The 19602-nt window shown below is 37.7% G+C and overlaps 2 protein-coding genes across 2 annotated transcripts; both read left to right on the forward strand.

Annotated features, from left to right (window-relative positions):
* Positions 1-2093: 2093 nt before the first annotated feature.
* Positions 2094-5925, forward strand: LOC138827691 (putative vomeronasal receptor-like protein 4). The gene is made up of 2 exons (XM_070023309.1): positions 2094-2147; positions 4969-5925. Exons 1-2 carry the CDS (start codon positions 2094-2096, stop codon positions 5923-5925), a joined length of 1011 nt encoding a protein of 336 aa, XP_069879410.1.
* Positions 5926-17242: 11317 nt separating this feature from the next.
* LOC138827692 (vomeronasal type-1 receptor 4-like) lies at positions 17243-18187 on the forward strand. The gene has a single exon (XM_070023310.1). It carries the CDS (start codon positions 17243-17245, stop codon positions 18185-18187), a length of 945 nt encoding a protein of 314 aa, XP_069879411.1.
* The last annotated feature ends 1415 nt before the right edge of the window (positions 18188-19602 follow it).

Raw genomic sequence — 19602 nt, forward strand, 5'->3', positions numbered from 1 at the left:
CATAGATTGGGAGAAGATCTTCACTAGCCATACAATGGACAGGGGTATCATATCTAAAATATACCTGGAACTCAAAAAATTAAATCCCCAACAACAAATCCTCAAAGAAACAACAGACCACTAAATAAAGGCTAAAGGCTTAAAGAGAAACTTCTCTGAAGAAGGAAGAAGGATAGCCAATAGACACATGGAGAAATGCTCAAGCTCTCTAGCCATAAAAAAATGCAAATCAAAACAATATTGAGATACCACCTCACCCCAGTTGGAATGGCTGTAATCAAGAACTCTAATAACAACAGATGCTGGAGGGAATGTGGACAGAAGGGAACCTTACTGCATTGTTGGTGGGAGTATAAACTTGTTCAACCACTTTGAAAAGTAGTATGGAGGTTTCTCAAAAGACTCCACATAGAGCTTCCTATGACCCAGCAATCCCACTTTTAGGCCTTTACCCAAATGATCACAAACTAGACCATACTAAAGATACCAGCACAACTATGTTTATTGCAGCATTATTTACCATAGCTAAGATATGGAACCAACCTAGATGCCCCTCAGTAGCTGAATGGATCAAGAAAATGTGGTGTATATATACACAATGGAATATTATGCCTCCATCAGAAAGAATGACATTGCCCATTTGTTAGGAAATGGAAAGACCAGAAAAAATTATTTTAAGGACCAAAGAAACATAGGTCCCATGGTTTCCCTTATTTGCAATAACTAGTATATCTCTGAGATAAGCAGAAAAAGGTCAGATACGTTGATGTTAGGTGAAATGAACCCCAACATAAGGATTCAAATGTTTTTGCTTTCATGCAATTGTTTCTAACATATTTATAAGATATTTCTTTGGTGCTTTGTAGGTCCCTCCCCCACGCTATAACCCCTGCTTTCACTGTATTGGATGTTGGTATAATTTTTGGAGGGGAAGGGAAAAAACAAATCGTTTAAATAGGGATACAGGTGGACCCATTGCAACAATGAGATGTACAAATCGTTATGTCCAAAAAAGAACTTTACAACTCAAAGGGGGATGGGATGTGTAAGGCGGGGAGTGGGGGGGAGATGGGAAGGGATGGGAAGGGGAAACAAAGGAGGAGACAACAATGCTTGATAAGAAATGTACTCATGACCTTGCCCATTTAATTGTAACCCCTCTGTATTGTATTTTCACAATTTAAAAAAAAAGAAAAAAATCATTTTAGTGCCCCAATGTAAGTTATGTCTTGCATGTTTTGCCAACTCAAATCATTTACCTTGTAAAATTTTCTCTATATTCTTGTATCATTAATGTTTTATAATTCATAACATATTAATGATCTCACTATTTCTATTTTGTACAATCAGTATTTATTTAAACAGTCACAAAGGAAAAAATTAAGGAAATATATAAATAAATGGAGAAATCATAAACAACACTTTAAGTTGGTATGCTGAGTCTTATACTAAGGTATACTGAGTCTTATGCTTAGTCAGTACTCAAATCAAGAAACAGAAAATCACCTTCTGGGATGTGCCTTGGCTATGCCATTGATACTACACCCTTGGATAGCTCCTGATTCTGGCACTTGCTGATCCTCTAATACAATGAGAAGTACACTTGCAAAATATTCAGAAAGTGACCATCTTGAGATTTCAGTTGTTTCTTCCAAATTGTCTGGCTTCAGTGGTGAATAGAGGGAATGGAATGAGATTATAACAAAAAGTATGTCACATCCTAAGTATGAAGGACCTATATTGTCAGCTTTCTCTATTTTTTTTATAGCCCCAGCTGTGGAAATAGGGGAACAGCTGGACCCATCAGGGCACAGGTCATCATTAGAGTGCCTCCTGTTGATTACTGAATGTTCACTATAATTAGACTGAGCAAGTCTCAGGACTCAACAAATTAAGGTGCAGCAGCCAAAAGGCAAAGTTGGAGAAGGAGGTGCACAGGTAAAGCCACTTACATCTTGACAACACTGGGAATAGGGCATGACCATTGGGACTCTGAGAAGGATAAGTAGAGCCTGGCTGTTGCTGCTTTATCAGAGTGCCCACCTTAAACATGACCTTGAGACTCCATAGGTAAGTGCTGCTGATTGCTGGAGATGGGGGATGTCTTTGGCTTTGTAAAGGAAGCTGATGTGATAGGGCTGGTCAAGGTCAGGGAATGAGAAGATTCTCAACTCCACTGTCCTTTAGAGAAGAGGGAAGGAGACAGAACATAATTACCCTTGTTATTTTCCTAATTGTTTCCAAACTGCCACTGCTTCTGTTTCAGTGACCTATGGAGGCCACTGTGGTTGATACATTATATTCAATGCCACTGTTTTATATCCAGGCCAAGGAGATACTGAAACACTGGGCCTCAATGGCATGTCAGCCTGGATGTGTGTACACACTTATGCCCTGTGTTTTCCCTGAAGACTTTGTTTTGCCAGTCCTGAGGCTTGAACTCTGGGCCTGGGCACTGTCCCTGAACTTTTTCTCTAGGCTAGCACTCTACCACTTGAGCCACAGCACCACCTCCAGCTTTTTCTGTTTATGTGATACTGAGGAATTAAATCCAGTGTTTCATTCATAGTAGGCAAGCACTTATCACTAAGCCACATTCCCAGTCCGATTTGGTGTAATTTTGCCTCCCAATACTAGGGGTTTTATTAAAGCTGTGACTTCTTTCTCTTTTTTATTTTCTTTCTTTTTTCTTTTTTTTTTCTTGCTGGTCCTGGGGCTTGAACTTAGGGCCTGAGTGCTGTCCGTGAGACTCTTTATACTCAAGGCTAGCACTCTACCACATGAGCCACAGTACCACATCCAGCTTTTATTGAGTAGTTTATTGGAGATAAAGAGTCTCATGGCCTTTCCTGCCAGGGCTGGCTTTGAACCACGATCCCCAGATCTCAGGCTCCTGAGTTACTAGGATTACAGGTGTGAGCCACCAACACCAGTCTTCCGTCTTATTTCTTGAGTCCTTCAGACTTCATATAGTAAAATACCTTTGCCCTCTTTATGAAAATTTTATTTATTCTGAATTTTCTGTTTCCTACATCCAGAAATATCACATTATATAGTATTGAGTTGGAAAAGGAGGGAAAGAAAAACACACTTGAGAACACATAATGATATTAAATTACTTTTAGAAAATTAATCTTACTTCCTTGCTGGTCACTTTGCTAAGTACCTAGCCTCAGCTCAAAATACACTTCATTCTATATGCTTCCTTTGTCTCTGCTTTATAAATGAGAACATTGGGTCTTACACAAACACACACACACATACAAATATACACACACATGCATGCGCACGCGTGCACACACAAAATGTGATCAAGTACATGTGTTCATGCATTGTAAGAATTGGGAAAAACAGCATGTGAATTTTAGAGTAGTTGACTGCAACATTTGTTAAAAATCTTGAATTATATTCTTCTCAAGTTTAATAATATCTTTGATATTCCAACATCTGAGAAAGGATTACTCCACCTCACCTACCCCCTGAACCCCCTCCCACATGCTATTTACTACAGAAAACCTTAACTTGACTTGATTCACACAGCCTGCATTTTGTTGATCCTTGTATCTGAGGTAAGAAACTTGCGAATGCTTCTTAAAATATTCATCTAAATTTCTGATCCCTACAGCCTCCAGATTTGTAATAAGTGTGTAGATTTTCTAACCCACTTGTGATACTCTTCAAGTAAGCGAAGATATGCTCCTTGTTCTAAAAGCAGTTATTGCTATCTCAGAGATGAATATTTGGAGTATGTTTGAAAAATAATCTCAGCAGCAGCAGGTCAATGCAGAGATAGGACAAATGAGAATTAAGGATAATTTAAAAACCTCTTTAAAAACAAAAAAAAATAAATAAAAACCTCTTAAAGGATGGACAAAGACAAACAGAACTAAAGTTGCCATCTAATAGTGTATGCAATTTTGAGAAATAAAGCAAAAGAACTAGATTTCTATTTCAAAAGTTTGTTTTGACTATAATAGAAGATAAAAGAAAAAGGCATACAATTTATAAAGTAGTTGTGCAAATCACAAGGTGAGATATTACAGTATGGACTTGCTACGTCAGTTATTTCTATGGAGAAAATCACTAGATTAGACAAATCTCAAATAACAGAATTAGTAAGATCTTCCACTTACCTAGGATCCATGGTATCAGAGCCTGACATGAAAATTGTTTTCCTGATGTCCTTTTAAGGTAAGAGGAAGTTCTTAGAAAAGATAGAAAATAACAACAGGATATCTAGGAAGAAAAAAAGAATTCAGTGCCCTTCTGATCCCATTGGTGGTATAAACTTTCCCGTGTTATTAGGTCATCCTTGAGAAAAGAAGGCTGGCTAGATTTTTCTGCTCTCCTACTCTTCTAACTACTGTGTTCCTTATGTTTTGATACTCATGAGTTTTGGACTTCTGTTAGAAGTTACATCATTTTACCCTTATGTACTTCTTTAGAGAAGCAACACTTGTATTTTAGCTTTATCTTTATTGCTTATTTGAGGGAACAGTGTTTATGAGATACTAAAGAGAGTCTGGGGAGAAGCCCCAGTACAATTTGCTAGGCTGAAGGGGGCAGGGGTTCTTGGAGAAAGAGTGAAAGGAAGAAAGCATCTGAACTCATTATCAAGATCATGGCTCAGATATTGAATATTACCTTTTTTTCTAATTTGTCTAGGAAGAAAATGGTATAAATATTTTTAAAGATGAGGAAGATGAAAATGCACATTTTCAAAGAATGAATGAGCATGGGATTTGTGTCCAAGTTATAATAATCATTATCTCCATGCGAGTAGAAGCAAAAAGAAAAAGCATCAAAAAAAGTGAGATTTCATTGATCAAGATGCACTGCATTCATAAACTGCTTTGTGGAATGGCAATTCCTTTGTACAGCTGCTTTACAAAAATATTCAAAAAATGAGGTCCCATATGTGTTAGGAAATTTAATGTATTTCAGGAAACTTTTCATTAAAGTAAGTAGGAAAAAATTTCCTGTTACTTTTTGTTGGTTCTAAAAATGTTCAGGAAGTCAGAAGAAGTATGGACTAAGTCCATCCAGAGAATCATCTTCCTTTCTCTTAATGGACCTGGAATGGTGGGGAATACCTTTATACTAATGAAAAACATGTATACTTTTTTCATGAGTCCTGAGAAAAAAACGATAGACCTTATCCTTATCCACTTGGCCTTTTCTAATGCAATCATTATTTGTAGCACAGCGATAAGAGAGATAGCCAATGTTTTCTATTTCAGAAATTTTCTAAGTGATGTGGGTTGTAAACTTCTAGTTTATCTGGAAAGAGTGGCTCGAGGGCTTTCCATCTGCACCACCTGTTTGCTCAGCATGGTCCAGGCCATCACCATCAGTCCCAGGACCACCCAGTGGAGAAAGCTCAAACCTACGACTGCATGGCAAGTTCTCCCCTATCTCCTCCTCTTTTGGTTCTTCAATTCTCTGATCAGCTGCAATTTGCTCCATTTTATCACAGCACTCAGTAGCATGAACAGATCTGAAGTTAGAGTGAATGTTGACTATTGTTACATGCTACCATCGAGGCAGACAGTAAGATGGCTTTTCCTCTCCCTCATGGCTCTCCGGGATGTGATCTTTCAGAGTCTCATGGGCTGGAGCAGTGGGTACATGGCTTTCCATCTGTATAACCATCACAAGCAAGTCCTCTACCTTCATAACTCCAGGTTCACACACAATTCCAGCCCAGAAATCAGAGCTACTATAAGTACTCTCATTCTCATGGCCTGTTTCCTTGTCTTTTATTGGGCTGATTTCATGTTTTCCTTCTACATGGGTTCCACCTTGAGAAATCATTTCATAGTATTAAACATTAAAATCTTTCTATCACATGGATATGCTGTTTTCAGCCCTTTGGTCCTAATCGGTCGAGATATTTGGAGTGCTAAATCCTGCAGGGCTCACTGATAGGTGCAAAAATTAATTCCTCTATGAACTATAGATATGTACATATCTAATAACAGGAAAATTGCACATTTTTTTCAGCATTCTAGGAAGTTAGACAGATTCTTGCTAGCCTCCCATCTCTATCAAATATGTGACTTTCAGCTTCTCTTTTCACTGGGAAAAATGCTGGAGGTAACACTGTTACCAGAAACCAGTATGTTTTCCCCTCAAGTCAATTTTTTTAATCTACCAAGAATTCCAAACTTTTTGCCACTTTTGTATTCCCTCAAACAGGCTCAATCCTTATCATTTCAGCTCATACTTACTATGTGCCAGAGACCTGCCTTCAATAGCCTAATAGCAAATGAGGAAAAAAGGTGTCAGGAAATATTTATGTGAAGTTGGCTTTTAGGGCAAAGCAGACATGATCAGTGAGAGACTCTAACACTAACACAAAATGGATTCAGCTGACAATTGCTTTCTGTTACTAGATTCTAAAAGCCTTAAGGAAACTGGTAAGAATAGAAAATAGAATGCACCTCCAAACATTTTTTTTGGGGGGGGTCCGGTTTGGCCTTAACTCTGGGACTGGGCGCTGTCCCTCAGCTCTTCAGCTCAAGGCTAGCGCTCTACCACTTGAGCCACAGTGCCACTTCCAGCTTTTTCTTTCTGCTTAGGTGGTGCTGATGAATCGAACCCAGGGCCTCATGCATGCAAGGCAAGCACTCTACCACTGATCCACCTTCCCAGCCCATCCCAAATACTCTCTTTAGAAACCATTCTTTAAAAAGTCTCCTTGGTTTGAAAATGAGGCTCTACATAGAGGAGACATCTGTATTCAGAGCTCACTGCAGTACAACTCACAATAGCAAAGAAATGGAAACCATTTGAATGCCCATCCACTGATGCATGGATTTTTTAAAAAATCATGATATATAGCATAACACTGTTCAACGTGAAGATGATCACATTAAGCAAACTAAGCCAGGCACTTAAGGACAAGCACCACACAATCTCATTCATATGTGAACCGTGAAGAAGTGATGTCAAAGAAGTTGTTGAGTGGGGTGGTGGATAGCAGAGGCTCCAGTAGACCACTGGAAAGAAAAGGATGGGAAATGTTGATCAAGGTATACGAAGTTAAAATTCAACCTGAGTAAGGGCTTGGGGTGTGCTATATTACTGTTGGATGAGTATAAACAAGGATAATATAGTATATATTTCCAAAATGTTGGGAAAAAAATATTTTGAATGTTTTTATCATAGAGACATGGTAATTCCTGGAATTGATACATGTGTTTGTCTTAATGTGAACATGATAAATTGAGTACCTATGTCAAAACAGTAAATGATACCATTAACTATGTATCACTTTGTGGCATTTAAATAAACATAAAAAGAAATGAATTGAGTTGATGAAACATCTCTCTCAGAAACAGAAACTTTGAAATCAACTCAAGCTTTACTGAAAGACTAACAGTTACTTCTAGAGATGCACACATAAACGAGGAAACCAGAGTAGCTCTCAGCCAGTATTGCCTTTCTCCACAGGGAAATAAAAGAACCTCAGTAAGCAAGGCTGCCAGTCTTCACGGAATTTAGAGACAACTACCTGTGCTGAAAGGATGCTTCTTGATATAATTTTTTTGTTTGATATTAAGACTCAAATTCTTGATTTGACACTTTCAATCATTGGGTGCTCTACCGATCTGAGCTATGCCTCCAACCCCAATCATTTTCTTACGTGATATTTAAAAGACAGTTCTTTAGGACATTTGAAAAGGGGCCAAAATGTGATGGTACATGCCTGTAATCTCAGCTCAGTGGGAGACAATAATCAATGAGAAGGATCATGGTTCAAGACCAGTACAGGAAAAAGAAAGTTTTACATAGCTAAGTCTCATTTCAATATAAAAGTTGGATGTGTATTGAATCTGTAATCCCAGTTACACGAAAAGCACAAGTAGAGCTGGGAGTTGATGGCTGACACCTATAATCTTAGCTAATCAGGCAGCTGAGATCTGAGGATCACAGTTCAAAGCCAGCCTGAGCAGGAAAGTTCATGAAAATCTTTTCTCTCATCCACCAACAAAAAACTTGAAATGGAGCTGTGGTTCAAGTGGTAAAGTACTACTCAAGCAAAAAAGCTCAGGGGAGCTGGGCACCAGTGGCTTATGCCTGGAATCCTAGCTACTCAAGAGGCTGAGATGTAAGGATCATGGTTCAAAGCCAGCCCAGGCAGGAAAGTCCATGAGACTCTTATCTCCAATAAACCACTAGAAAACCAGAACTGGTGCTGTGGATCAAGTGCTAGAATACTCACCTTGATCTGAAAAGCAGAAGGACAGCACCAAAACCCAGAGTTCAAGCCTCAAGACCAACAAAAAGAAAAAAGCTTGGAGAAAGTGCCCAGTCTCTGAGTTCAAGCTCTAGAATGGGTCAAAAAAAAAAAGACACAATAGGTGTACAAGGATCATAGTATAAGACAAGGCCCCAGGGAAACAAGGTCATACCCAGTCTGAAAAATAACTAAAGCCTAAAATGGCTGAGGCCAAGGTTCAGTATGACAGTGTTTGCCTAGCAAAGAAGAGTCCCTGAGTTCAAATCTCAGTACTACATACACATATTGAAATAAATATTTTGAGAGTAATCACTTATCTCAAAGCAGATTTCTACAGAACTTAATGAATAAAATGTCAAACGCTCTGTAAAAGGGAAGTATAAGGAAAACTCTGTATATATGTATATATATTTATATATATAAAACATATCAATTATACTATGAAATTACAATATGTAATAGTTTAGAGGAAACACAAGTTGAAAGTGAGAGAGACTAAAAATATACATCAAGCATTAATTTTATTTTGTTCATTAATACACATATATATCAACAGACAGAACTCATAAGTAAACACATAACAAGTAAGAAGAATACAATTCAGCAACTTTAATCTATCGTTAAAAAATTATCATCAAATCTCAAAATGTGTGACAACTTTCAGGTAAATATAGTGAGATTGATGAAATTTCCAAAAATACCCTGTTTTGTTTTTTTTTAAACCATTATCAAAATATGTGAAGGGAGAAAGTTTTCTTCTTATTTTATTTAGTGTCATATTACTTTTCCAAACCATAACATCATCAGCATAGTGATTTTATAGTATTTCTGAAAGTAACAGTATTAAAACATTATAATGGGCTTCTATTATCACACATAGAAGGGCATTTATCAGCTATCATCAAGAAAGTTAAAGAGAATATTCAAAACCCATAAAAGATACTGCATTGGAAAAACCACCCAGCTGTACAGAATCTCGATATTAACAAATTGATAATTATTGTTGAGTGTTAAAGTATGCAATACGACCATGGGAATAAAGAGCAACGCTCTTAAAATAATGCAATTCTATCACAAATTCATGCTGTTCTACTTGAGCATCCATGTGCCACTCAGGCATAATCTTAGGCCTTAGGTTACTCATATCCCAAAGAAGCTTGAAAGATCTTGGTACCAGTGGCTCAGGCCTGTAATCTTAGCTGCTCAAAAGATAAGATCTGAGGATTGTGATTCAAAGCCCAGACAGCAAAATCCATGAGGCTTATTTCTAATTAATCACCAATAAACCAGAAGTGGAGCTCTAGCTCAAGTGGTAAAATGCCAGCTCAGTGAAAAAGCTAAGGAGCAGCACCCAAGCCTTGAATTCAAGTCTCAAACAGGCCAAAAATAAACATATACAGAAACAAACAGAACAAGAAACCCCCAAGAGACTTTGACACACACAATGAATTCCTAACATATCAAAAATGAGGCCCTCACTAAACTGAATGTCAGAATAAGGGTCAAATTGGGAATACCAAGTCATTCTTTCCCTATTATCCTGTTATATATTGGTTAGATTTCACCCATTTCATCATACAATCATCAATGATATGAACTACTGTGATAGTAGAAGACACTTGAGTAGGACCTAGGTCAACTACATTGTGACATAAGGCCAAAAAGATGATATGCTTCCATGATAAATCTTACTCGGTATTTCAGAGTTTGATCTCCATGATAATTCATAGCCTGGAACTCTGGGAAGGCAAAGACAAGTCTGGAGACATGGGAAACTCTACATGTGGATACCGGCTTTGTTGTTCACTTTCTCACTTCATATCCTTCTACTAATTAAATCCTAATTCAGTCTGAGATAACTTCTGAGTCAAATTCATGTAGTAATTGTGAGGGGAGAGGGAAAGTTGTACTTCAGTGATTCATAAACCTGACAGGTGACATCTGTGGAAATTGATGTCTCCTTGGTACTTTCTGAGAGCCAAGAGTGCTACAAATCCTGAAGGTACAAATACGACCTGGAAAGTCTCTTCTTGACAGAAGAACTAACCCAGATCTTGCCTGCACCACAGCTATCAAGGTGAGTAAACTTGCTAATTCTTTGATGCGCTTCGCATGTATCATGTAATTTCCTGAGAAGAATAAGTTTTAATCTTTCTATGATTAGTCGAAGGAAGACATACAGCATCTCTGATCCTTAGGATCTACTGAAAGGACCTTATGACCTCGACCTTTAGATATCTGAAACTAGAAAGATGGAGAGGATCAGTCCTACCAATATCCTCCGAGAAATGTTGGAGCATCACTGTCACTGTGTTCAGGATCTAGTATCATCAGAGCACTCTGCAGTGAATATTTTCATAAAGTTCTTTACCTTGTATTCTTTCAAATACAAAAGATGTAAGAGTATCTTCAGATTATTGAGGGAAAAAACTCTCTATTTCCTGTAATTTACTTGGTACTTTAACACTGTCAGCATAATTAGGTTTCATAAAATTTGTTTTCATAAGTTTATCTGAGTTACTATATTTTCAATTATATCATCTTTTTCTTTCTCATTATATTTCCAACTTCCTAAATGCCTTTGTCTTTAAAATGATGGTATTCTTTCTATAACTGTCTTTAAGTTTCCCTATACTAACAATATTATCCCATACATGAGAGTCCACCTCTTTCCTTAGATGGCTATTCCTTGTGGGGACATGTTAACAACTATAATAAATACATATTTTTTTCTTTTGTGTGAGTGTGTGTGTGCTTGTGTGTGTGTGTGTGCATGTGTGTGTGCCAGTACTGGAACTTGAACTCAGGGCCTAGGTGCTGTCCAGAAGCTTTTGAGCTCAAAGCTGGCACTTGAGCCACAGCTGTACTTCTGGGTTTTCTGGGGTTTTGCTGGTTAATTGTGGAGTCTCACAGAATCTAGAGCTGAGGCAGCTTGAGAACTTCAGGTGAAAGACATTTAAAGCAATATTTAATAATTAGTTGGAAGTAGCTGAGGAAGACTTCCTTCAGAAGCCTGTAAGTCACTCGGTTGTACTCAGACCGTCCCTGAAGACCTTGTTAAGATGGCCTTTGGAATATTGTTAGTTATAAAAGTTATAAAAGTTGGAAGCAAGCTGAGTGTGGTGCTTTGTGGCTTTAATCCTAGATACTCAGAAAGTTGAGATCTAGAAGATCAAGGTTCAAGGCCAGGCAAGGCAAAATATTTGTGAAACCCCTTCTCAACCAGTATCTGGACTGGATGCATGACATCTACCTGTCATCTCAGCAACACAGGAGTCCATGATAAGGAGGATCATAGTTTCAGTGTAGCCTGGTCAAAAAAGTTCAGAAAACTCCCTATCAGTGAAATAAGCTGGGCATATTAGCACACATCTGTCATTACAGCTATATCAGAAGGACTAAAACAGGAGGACGCAGTTCAGGTGAAGGCCAGGCAAAAAGTGAAACCGTATCTCAAAATAACCAGAGCAAAAAGGGATTGAAGGAATGATTCGACAGTAGAGTGCCTAGATAGCACCTATGAAGCCCTGAGTTCAAACCCTAGTGCCACAAAAAATCAGAAGCAAAAATTAACTCTGAAAAAGTCATCATTACATCACCAAAAGCTAAGAGGGCAATGAAAACTGAGAAATCTGAGACAACATAAAAAGTAAAATGTGGCTAAAATTATGAGACATTTAAATATTGAAATAACAGGATTTTGCCAGTAGTTTAATATACAGTATGAGGAAGGCAGACAGGTTATGAATTTGGAGTGGGATGATGGGAATATGATAAAATGTAATAAGAAAGAAAGGAAAAAAGTTGAGGCTGGAAAAAATTTGGATTCAATTCAGCTATGCTGAGATTGCACACAACTGGGATATTCTAGGATCTGAGTGAGAAGTTGGTTTTGCTACTGTGAAGCTAAAAGAAATACGGATAGAAATTTTAGATTTTTAAATGTCCTCTTTATCTGATTCATGTAACTATAACACCTCTGTGCATCACTTTTTTAATAACAACAAATGAACATTTTAAAAAACAGAAATTCTAGTTTTTCAATTCTGACTCAGAAAGAATGACACAGATAAAAAAAAGAGTTCTCCTAGACAAAAATCTGCACCATTATGTGTATCATGGTTGCCCTGTACATACCACAAAAAAGCTATGACATGAAATACATTTTTCAGATATATATCATCAAGGACGTGTATTCTGAATCCAAGTTTTTCTGCCTGTGGCATAAGAAATGGGAGTGAACTATATTGAGGGGACAATCTGCATTTTTCTAAGTGAACATGGCATTGTAGGAAACATCTCTATTTTTCTGAAATATGTTTCCAGTTTCTGGGAAGGCACTGTGAAGAAATGTGTATATCTTATTCTTATCCATTTGGCTTTGACAAATATCATAATGCTCCTCTCCAAAGGGCTGCCAAAGACAGCAACTTTTGGCTTGAGAAAACTTGAAACTGTGACAGTCAAAACAGATCTAGGAAATGTAAAAGTCTAGATAAAGAGACTTGGCTAGTTGTTCACTTTCTCAACTCAGTCTTCCAGACACTATAATTAGACCCTAATTACACTAAGACAATAACTGAGCCAAACAATTGTAATAGTTGTGGAGGGAGAAGGAAAAAGTTTTACTTTAGGGATTAAGATTCTGCAGGGCTTCCTTCCGCTGACAAACTGAAAACTGACTAGTGTGAAAATGAAAGCCTTCATGGTACTTAAAACAACCAACAGCTCTACAAATCCAGAATTACCACTAACACCTGGAAGCTTCTTCTTGCCAGAAGCACCAACCCATGGTTTGTCAGTACCACAGATACCAATGTGAGTAGAGCTGATAATGTTTTACTTATATATAAAAGTAAGATACATTAATATGTGTGTGTGTGTGTCCTTTGTAAGATTTATTTACAAGGATAATCTTAATTTCTCTTTTAGTATGTAAATTAATGAAAGGGTCTATAAACCAGAAGGACTCCACTCTTCTAATAGCTCGGTATGTATAATTGAAGTATGAGTGGGATGCTTTTAGCAGATGTTATTGCAGAAATGCTTGAGCCTCTTTGTTCCTATGTTCAAGGTGAGTCTTTGTGTAAGATTTCACTGTGATCTTTAAAAAGTTAGAATGATAGAAGAGCTTTGTGTTTGTTTTTAGATTCCAATTTCATCATCATTACGCTTGTCATAATTATTAGTTTTCATAAAACATGCTTACTTCACTTTTGTTACATTTCTGTATTTCAAAATAGACAATCAAGGGCTGGGAAGTTGGTTCAGTGGTAGATTGCTTGCCTCACATACATGAGGCCCTGGGTTCGATTCCTCAGTACCACATAAGCAGAAAAGGCCAGAAGTGGTACTGTGGCTCAAGTGGTAGGGTGCTAGCCTTGAGCTAAAGAGCTGAGAAATAGCACCCATGCCCAGAGTTCAGCCCCACAACCATAAAAAAAATAGACCATCATTTTTCTTTTATGCTGCCTATTTCCTATAAATCTGTATTTAATATGAATATATTCTTTCTACATATGTTATACATTTAAAATTATGTTTTGTTTCCTTAAATACATTGAGGCAATCTTTATTATCTGTATATTTTGGGGAGGAAACAGAGTTAAAGGCACTAACTGACATTCCTATAGTCATATAGCTACCTGGTGCCAAACCCAGATAAACACCTATATTCACAGTTCATGCTGCCAGGGATCTTTTGAACAGGGAAATGTAAATAAAACCTTTGATGTTTAATGAAGAAAGAGAGAGAGAAGTCTTGATAATTGCCTCACAAGTATATTAAATATACACAAATCATGAGGCTTGAGCCAATCATTCTGGCTTCCTTTACCTGGATATACTGTCCATAGTTTGAAATAATATGAGGCTGGAGATTTTTTAGGGTGGGGGTCCGGTGATGGAGCCTGAACTCTAGGCCTGGGCACTGTCCCTCAGCTCTTCAGCTCAAGGCTAACACTCTACCACTTGAGCCACGGCTTTTTTTTTCCTTATGTGGTGCTGGGGAATCGAACCCAGGGTCTCATGCATGCAAGGCAAGCACTCTACCACTGAGCCACCTTCCCAGCCCCATGAGGCTGGAGATTTTCGATGTGAAGAAAAAGTATCCGGGCTGGGAATGTGGCTTACTGGTAGAGTGCTTGCCTTAGCATGCATGGAGCCCTGGGTTCCATTCCTCAGTACCACAAAAACAAAAAAAGCCAGAAGTGGCACTATGGCTCAAGTGGTAGAGTGCTAGGCTTGAGCAAAAAAGAAGCTCAGGGACAGAGTGTCCAGGCCCTGAGTTCAAGCCCCACAACTGGCAGCAAAAAAAAAGAAAGAAAGAAAAAGTATCCTATCCAGGCCTAAAGTCTGAATATCAGAAACTTAGAGTTAACAATCTCAATAGAACTAACACTAATTATGTTTAAAAAAAAAAAAAAGCAAAACCCACAGGTAAAATAGGCTGTTAATTAAACAGAAATTATTGTTTTTCACAAGGTCATATAGCAGTAGTCAAATGCCATCATGTTTCCTATTTGTATGACCTCAGTTCACAGTAATAATGCCCAATTTACTTACCTACAAGAGACTATTGTAGATTATTAAATTCCTTTTTTCTCATGACAGCTGATACTAATTCCTCTTCCTCTAATCCATTTTGATAATTATCAACACAAACTGATGAAAGCTATTTTAGTCATCTGGGGTCACTGAAAGGAATTTAAACAGCTTGAAACACTTTTAGATTTCTAAGGTTCCAGAAGTGGCACTGTTGCTCAAGTGGCAGAGTGCTGGCCTTGAGCTGAAGAGCTCAGGCCCAGAGTTCAAGCCCCACAACTGACAAAAAGAAACCAGGGAAACCAGGGAAGTGTGGAACCTTCTTTTTATTTTTTATTTATATTTGTTTGTCGGACATGGGGCCTGAACTCTGGGCCCTGGGCACTCACTGTTCCTTAACTCTTCAGCTCAAGGCTAGTACTTGAGCCATAGTGCCACTTTTGGCTTTTTCTGCTTATGTGGTGCTGAGGAATCAAACCCAAGGTCTCACGCACGCAAGGCAAGCACTCTCCCACTGAGCCACCTTCCCAGCCCAGTGTGGAGCCTTCTGATAGGCCTTCTGATGCCAAATAAAATTCTAAGGTTCCTGAAGAGCACTTCTTTGGCTGTAGCCAGTTGACCATATAAACTTTTCAGACAAAGCACTTGATCCTGGATGTCTTTGGTTCATTATGCTTAAAGTTTAACTTGACATTTAAAACATAAAAATAAAACAAAATCACTGAACATTTGCAATTGGACTTTTGTGTCCAATTATCTTACCAAACAAAAGCATGAAATGGCATTTTGGTTCAAAGTGATAGAGCCCTAGCTTGAAGCAAAAGGTTCAAGGACAGTGTCCAGGTCCTCAGTTCAAGCCCTAGGAGTCAGCTCATCGCATTAAAAAAATAATAATAGTATTTTTTTTAAAAAAAACCTGATACCAGGATCGTGGTTTGAAGCCAGCCTCAACAGGAAAGACTATGAGACTTGTATCTCTAGTTAACCACCAAAAAGTTTTTGGAAGTGGAACCGTGGCTCAAGTGATACAGTACTAGCCTTCAGCACAAAAGCTCAGGGACAGTGTGTAGGCCCTGAGTTCAAGCCCCAAGACCAACACACAAACACACACACACACACACACACACACACATCTCTGAAAATATTAATATATCAGCCTCAAAAACATAAAACCTGAATCCTAGAGTCTCATATTCATCAAAATGTGATAAAGAACTGGAAGCTGGTGGCTCATGCCTGTAATCCAAGTTACTCAAGAGGTTGAGATCTAGGGATTAGGATTCCAGCCCTGGAAGAGCAAGTCAAGATATTCATTTTTTTTTTTTTGGGTGGGGGGTCTGGTTCTGGGGCCTGAACTCTGGGCCTGGGCGCTGTCCCTCAGCTCTTCAGCTCAAAGCTAGTGCTCTACCACTTGAGCAACAGTGCCACTTCCGGCTTTTTCTTTTTGCTTTTGTGGTGCTGAGGAATCGAACTCAGGGCCTCAGGCATGCAAGGAAAGCGCTCTATCACTGAGCCACTTTCGCAGCGCAAGTCCAGATATTCTTATCTCCACTTATTGGCTAAGGACCTGAAGTGGAAGTGTGGTTAAAGTAATAGACTGCCAGTCTTAAATAAGAAGCTAAGAAAGAGGACCCTGGTCCTAACTTCAATACTGGCATTTAAAAAAAAGAAAGTGAGAGATAGGGCTGGGAATGTGTCTTATTGGTAGAGTGTTTGCCTAGCATGCATGGAGCCCTGGATTCAATTCCTCAACACCACATAAACAGAAAACAGGCAGAAATGGTGCGGTGGCTCAAGTAGTTGAGTGCTAGCCTTAAGCAAAAGAATCTCAGAGACAGTGCTCAGGCCCAGGGTTTAAGCCCCAGGATTGGTTTTTTTAAAAAGTCAGATAGAGTGGAATATTGAGCAAAATAAAGTTGTGCAAATTAAAACGTATATAAATTTGAAATGTGGAAGAAGTTTTAGCAAGGGTATTATATATGTTTATCCAAGTTCTATATGGAAAAAAACTAGGTTAAGCATGGAATGTGCATTTTGGAAATTTGGTGATATGAACATGACACAATAAAAATTTTAAAAATGAAGAAATTATGATGCAAAATAATTGGGGTTCAATACAGCCATGTTGAGATTGAACTTAGATGGGATACATAATGCATAATGATGTGAACACTAGATTGGTTTTACTAATCTGAGGGAAGAATTTTTTAATTTTTGCCAAGTAGGCATCAAGAAACTGTAAAAAGTACAAAAAGTGCCACAAGAAAAGAAACGAGCTCTATGTACTCTGCATACACACACACACACACACACACACACACACACACACACACATATCATGAGTGCTAAAAGCATATCATGAAAGCGTTATAGTGTAAAATACTTTGAAGATGTGAAAATGATCATTTCTGATGCATTCTTTTGAAAGGATTGGATCTGCATATGAAGTAATAAATGGCTTTGAAGCCACTTAAGGCACTGCCTTTCATCCTTCTAACAGGACTTGGGATTATAGGAAACATCTCTGTATTTGTGAATTATATGTGCAGTTTATGGGGAGGAGCTAAGAAGAAATCTATACAATTGATTCTCATCCATGTGGTTCTCACAAATATCATAATACTTCTTTCCAAAGGATTGCCATGGACAATAGCAGCTTTGGGGTTGGGAACTTTTCTAGGTGTTATAGGCTGTAGAATTATCATTTACCTGGAGAGGGTGTCTCGGGGTCTGTCCATCTGCACCAGCAGTCTCCTCACACTGGTCCAGGCCAGCACCATCAGCCCCAAAGGTTCTGTGTGGAGGAGGCTCAAACCAAGGTCTGCATGGCACATCCTTCCCGTGTTGCTCTTCTTTTGGATATTCAATTCTTTCATCAGCATGAACTTGTTAAATTCCATTGGAAATACCAGCTTAGTCAAATTTCAATTTGGTGGTAGTGAGTTCTATTGTTATACTATGCTAGGAAGTCAGAAAATCAACAGCATTTTCCTCAATTTCATGGCTATGAGAGATGCTGTGTCCCAGAGTGCTATGGGTGGGGCCAGTGTCTACATGATATTTCTTCTCTACAAGCATCACCAGCGTGTTCTATACCTTCAAAACTCCCAGTTTGTCTACAAAACTCCTCCAGAAATGAAAGCTGCTCAAAGTGTTCTTCTTCTGATGCTTTCTTTTCTTTCCTTTTATTTGATAGATTTAGTGATTTCTTTATATTTAACTATCTCCTTCGAACATATTTCCATACTAATAAATGTTCAAGAATTTCTGACCCTTGGTTATGCAATTTTCAGTCCATTTGTTCTGATTCACAGAGATGGACATCTGACTGAATGGTGCCAAGTTCAGTGCAGAGATTTTAAACACAAAATATCTGAGTTTCATTCATTATTTAGCTAGTCTGTAAAAACCTTTCCATTGTGTTAGTCTGTCTGAGAAATAAAACCAAACCAAACAGGTTAACATATAATCTTTTATTTTCTCAGGCGGCAATCTTTTAGACCTGCTTGTCTGAGCTGATTCAGAGCTTATATAGGTATCTAGAGTGAAATAGAAATCTTATTCTCTGCAATTTTCATGAAGTGGCTTTGCTGTTAGTATTTCTGAGCCTAGGCTTTTATGGCCACTGTTCCAGTAATAGGAAAGAAGAAAACAAATTGACAAGTTTTGTCCAAATTACTCATGTATCACCTTAAAAAACTTTTCCCCAGAAATCAACTTTCTGTGAGCCAGAAGAGACTATAGACCAGATTATAAGAAGGAGCGATTTTTACTTTTAGTCTTTGTGACAGGAGATAATGTAATTTGATAAATTGAAACATATTTCTAGGTTAAAATTCTTTTTTATTGTGGTTCTGCCAATTGTGGGGCTTGAAATCGGGGTCTGAGTGCTGTCCCTGAGGAGGAGGTAACAATGCTCGATCGGAAATGGACTCATTGCCTTGCTCATGTACTTGTAACCTCTCTGTATCTTTACAATAAAAAATATATATTTAAATTTTTTAAAGAGTTTCAGATTTCTTGCCCAGGCCAGTTTTGAACTGAGAGCCACAGCTCTCAGCCTCCCTGAGTAGCTAGGATTACAAGCATGAGCCATCAACACCTGGCATAGATTAAGATTCCTTTTTATTTCACCTAGAATAGTGCTATACACAGAATGAGTTATTGGGGTTTGTTTATTGTTTCTTACTGTAAACTGGTAAATAGTGTTTTTAGATTGAAACAATTAGTTTAAATTTGTTTCTGACAACATTTGATGAAAACATGTGGAGAGAAAGACATTTGATGAATTAAAGCCTTTTTATATTATGGAAAAATTGGAGATAAATGCAAGACCAATGGAATTCAAACTGGAGTGTAAGGAGCCATGAATTGTGTTTAAAATTAATTTTATTTACAGAATTTATTTAAATCCATAACACATCAGAATATATAAAGACAAATGCTTCCATTCCAATAAACTGGTACTTTGGAAGGCAGCAACTATTCACCAAATTTTTTAATAATCTTTCAGTTTAATAATGTACAGAACATCCAAATAAATATATTATTACATTCTGCTTTAAATACTATTAGTCTTCATTCTCTTTTAAATTTTGCTTTTTAAAGAGTATTAGTAAAACTGCTTTGGTGAATGACAACTCTTTTGTACAACTATTTAAAGATAATATAAATATTCTATATATATAAATAAGTAACAATAAAAAAGAATAAGTAAATAATATATGATTAACTAACATGAATAATATTTACTATAAACAACATAATACTTTATACATTAATTATAACTAATATGTATTAGTTATATTCTTTGT

The sequence above is a fragment of the Dipodomys merriami genome, unplaced genomic scaffold, assembly GCF_024711535.1.
Source record: "Dipodomys merriami isolate MVZ:Mamm:240054 unplaced genomic scaffold, mDipMer1.0.p SCAF_16, whole genome shotgun sequence".
Taxonomy (NCBI): domain Eukaryota; kingdom Metazoa; phylum Chordata; class Mammalia; order Rodentia; family Heteromyidae; genus Dipodomys; species Dipodomys merriami.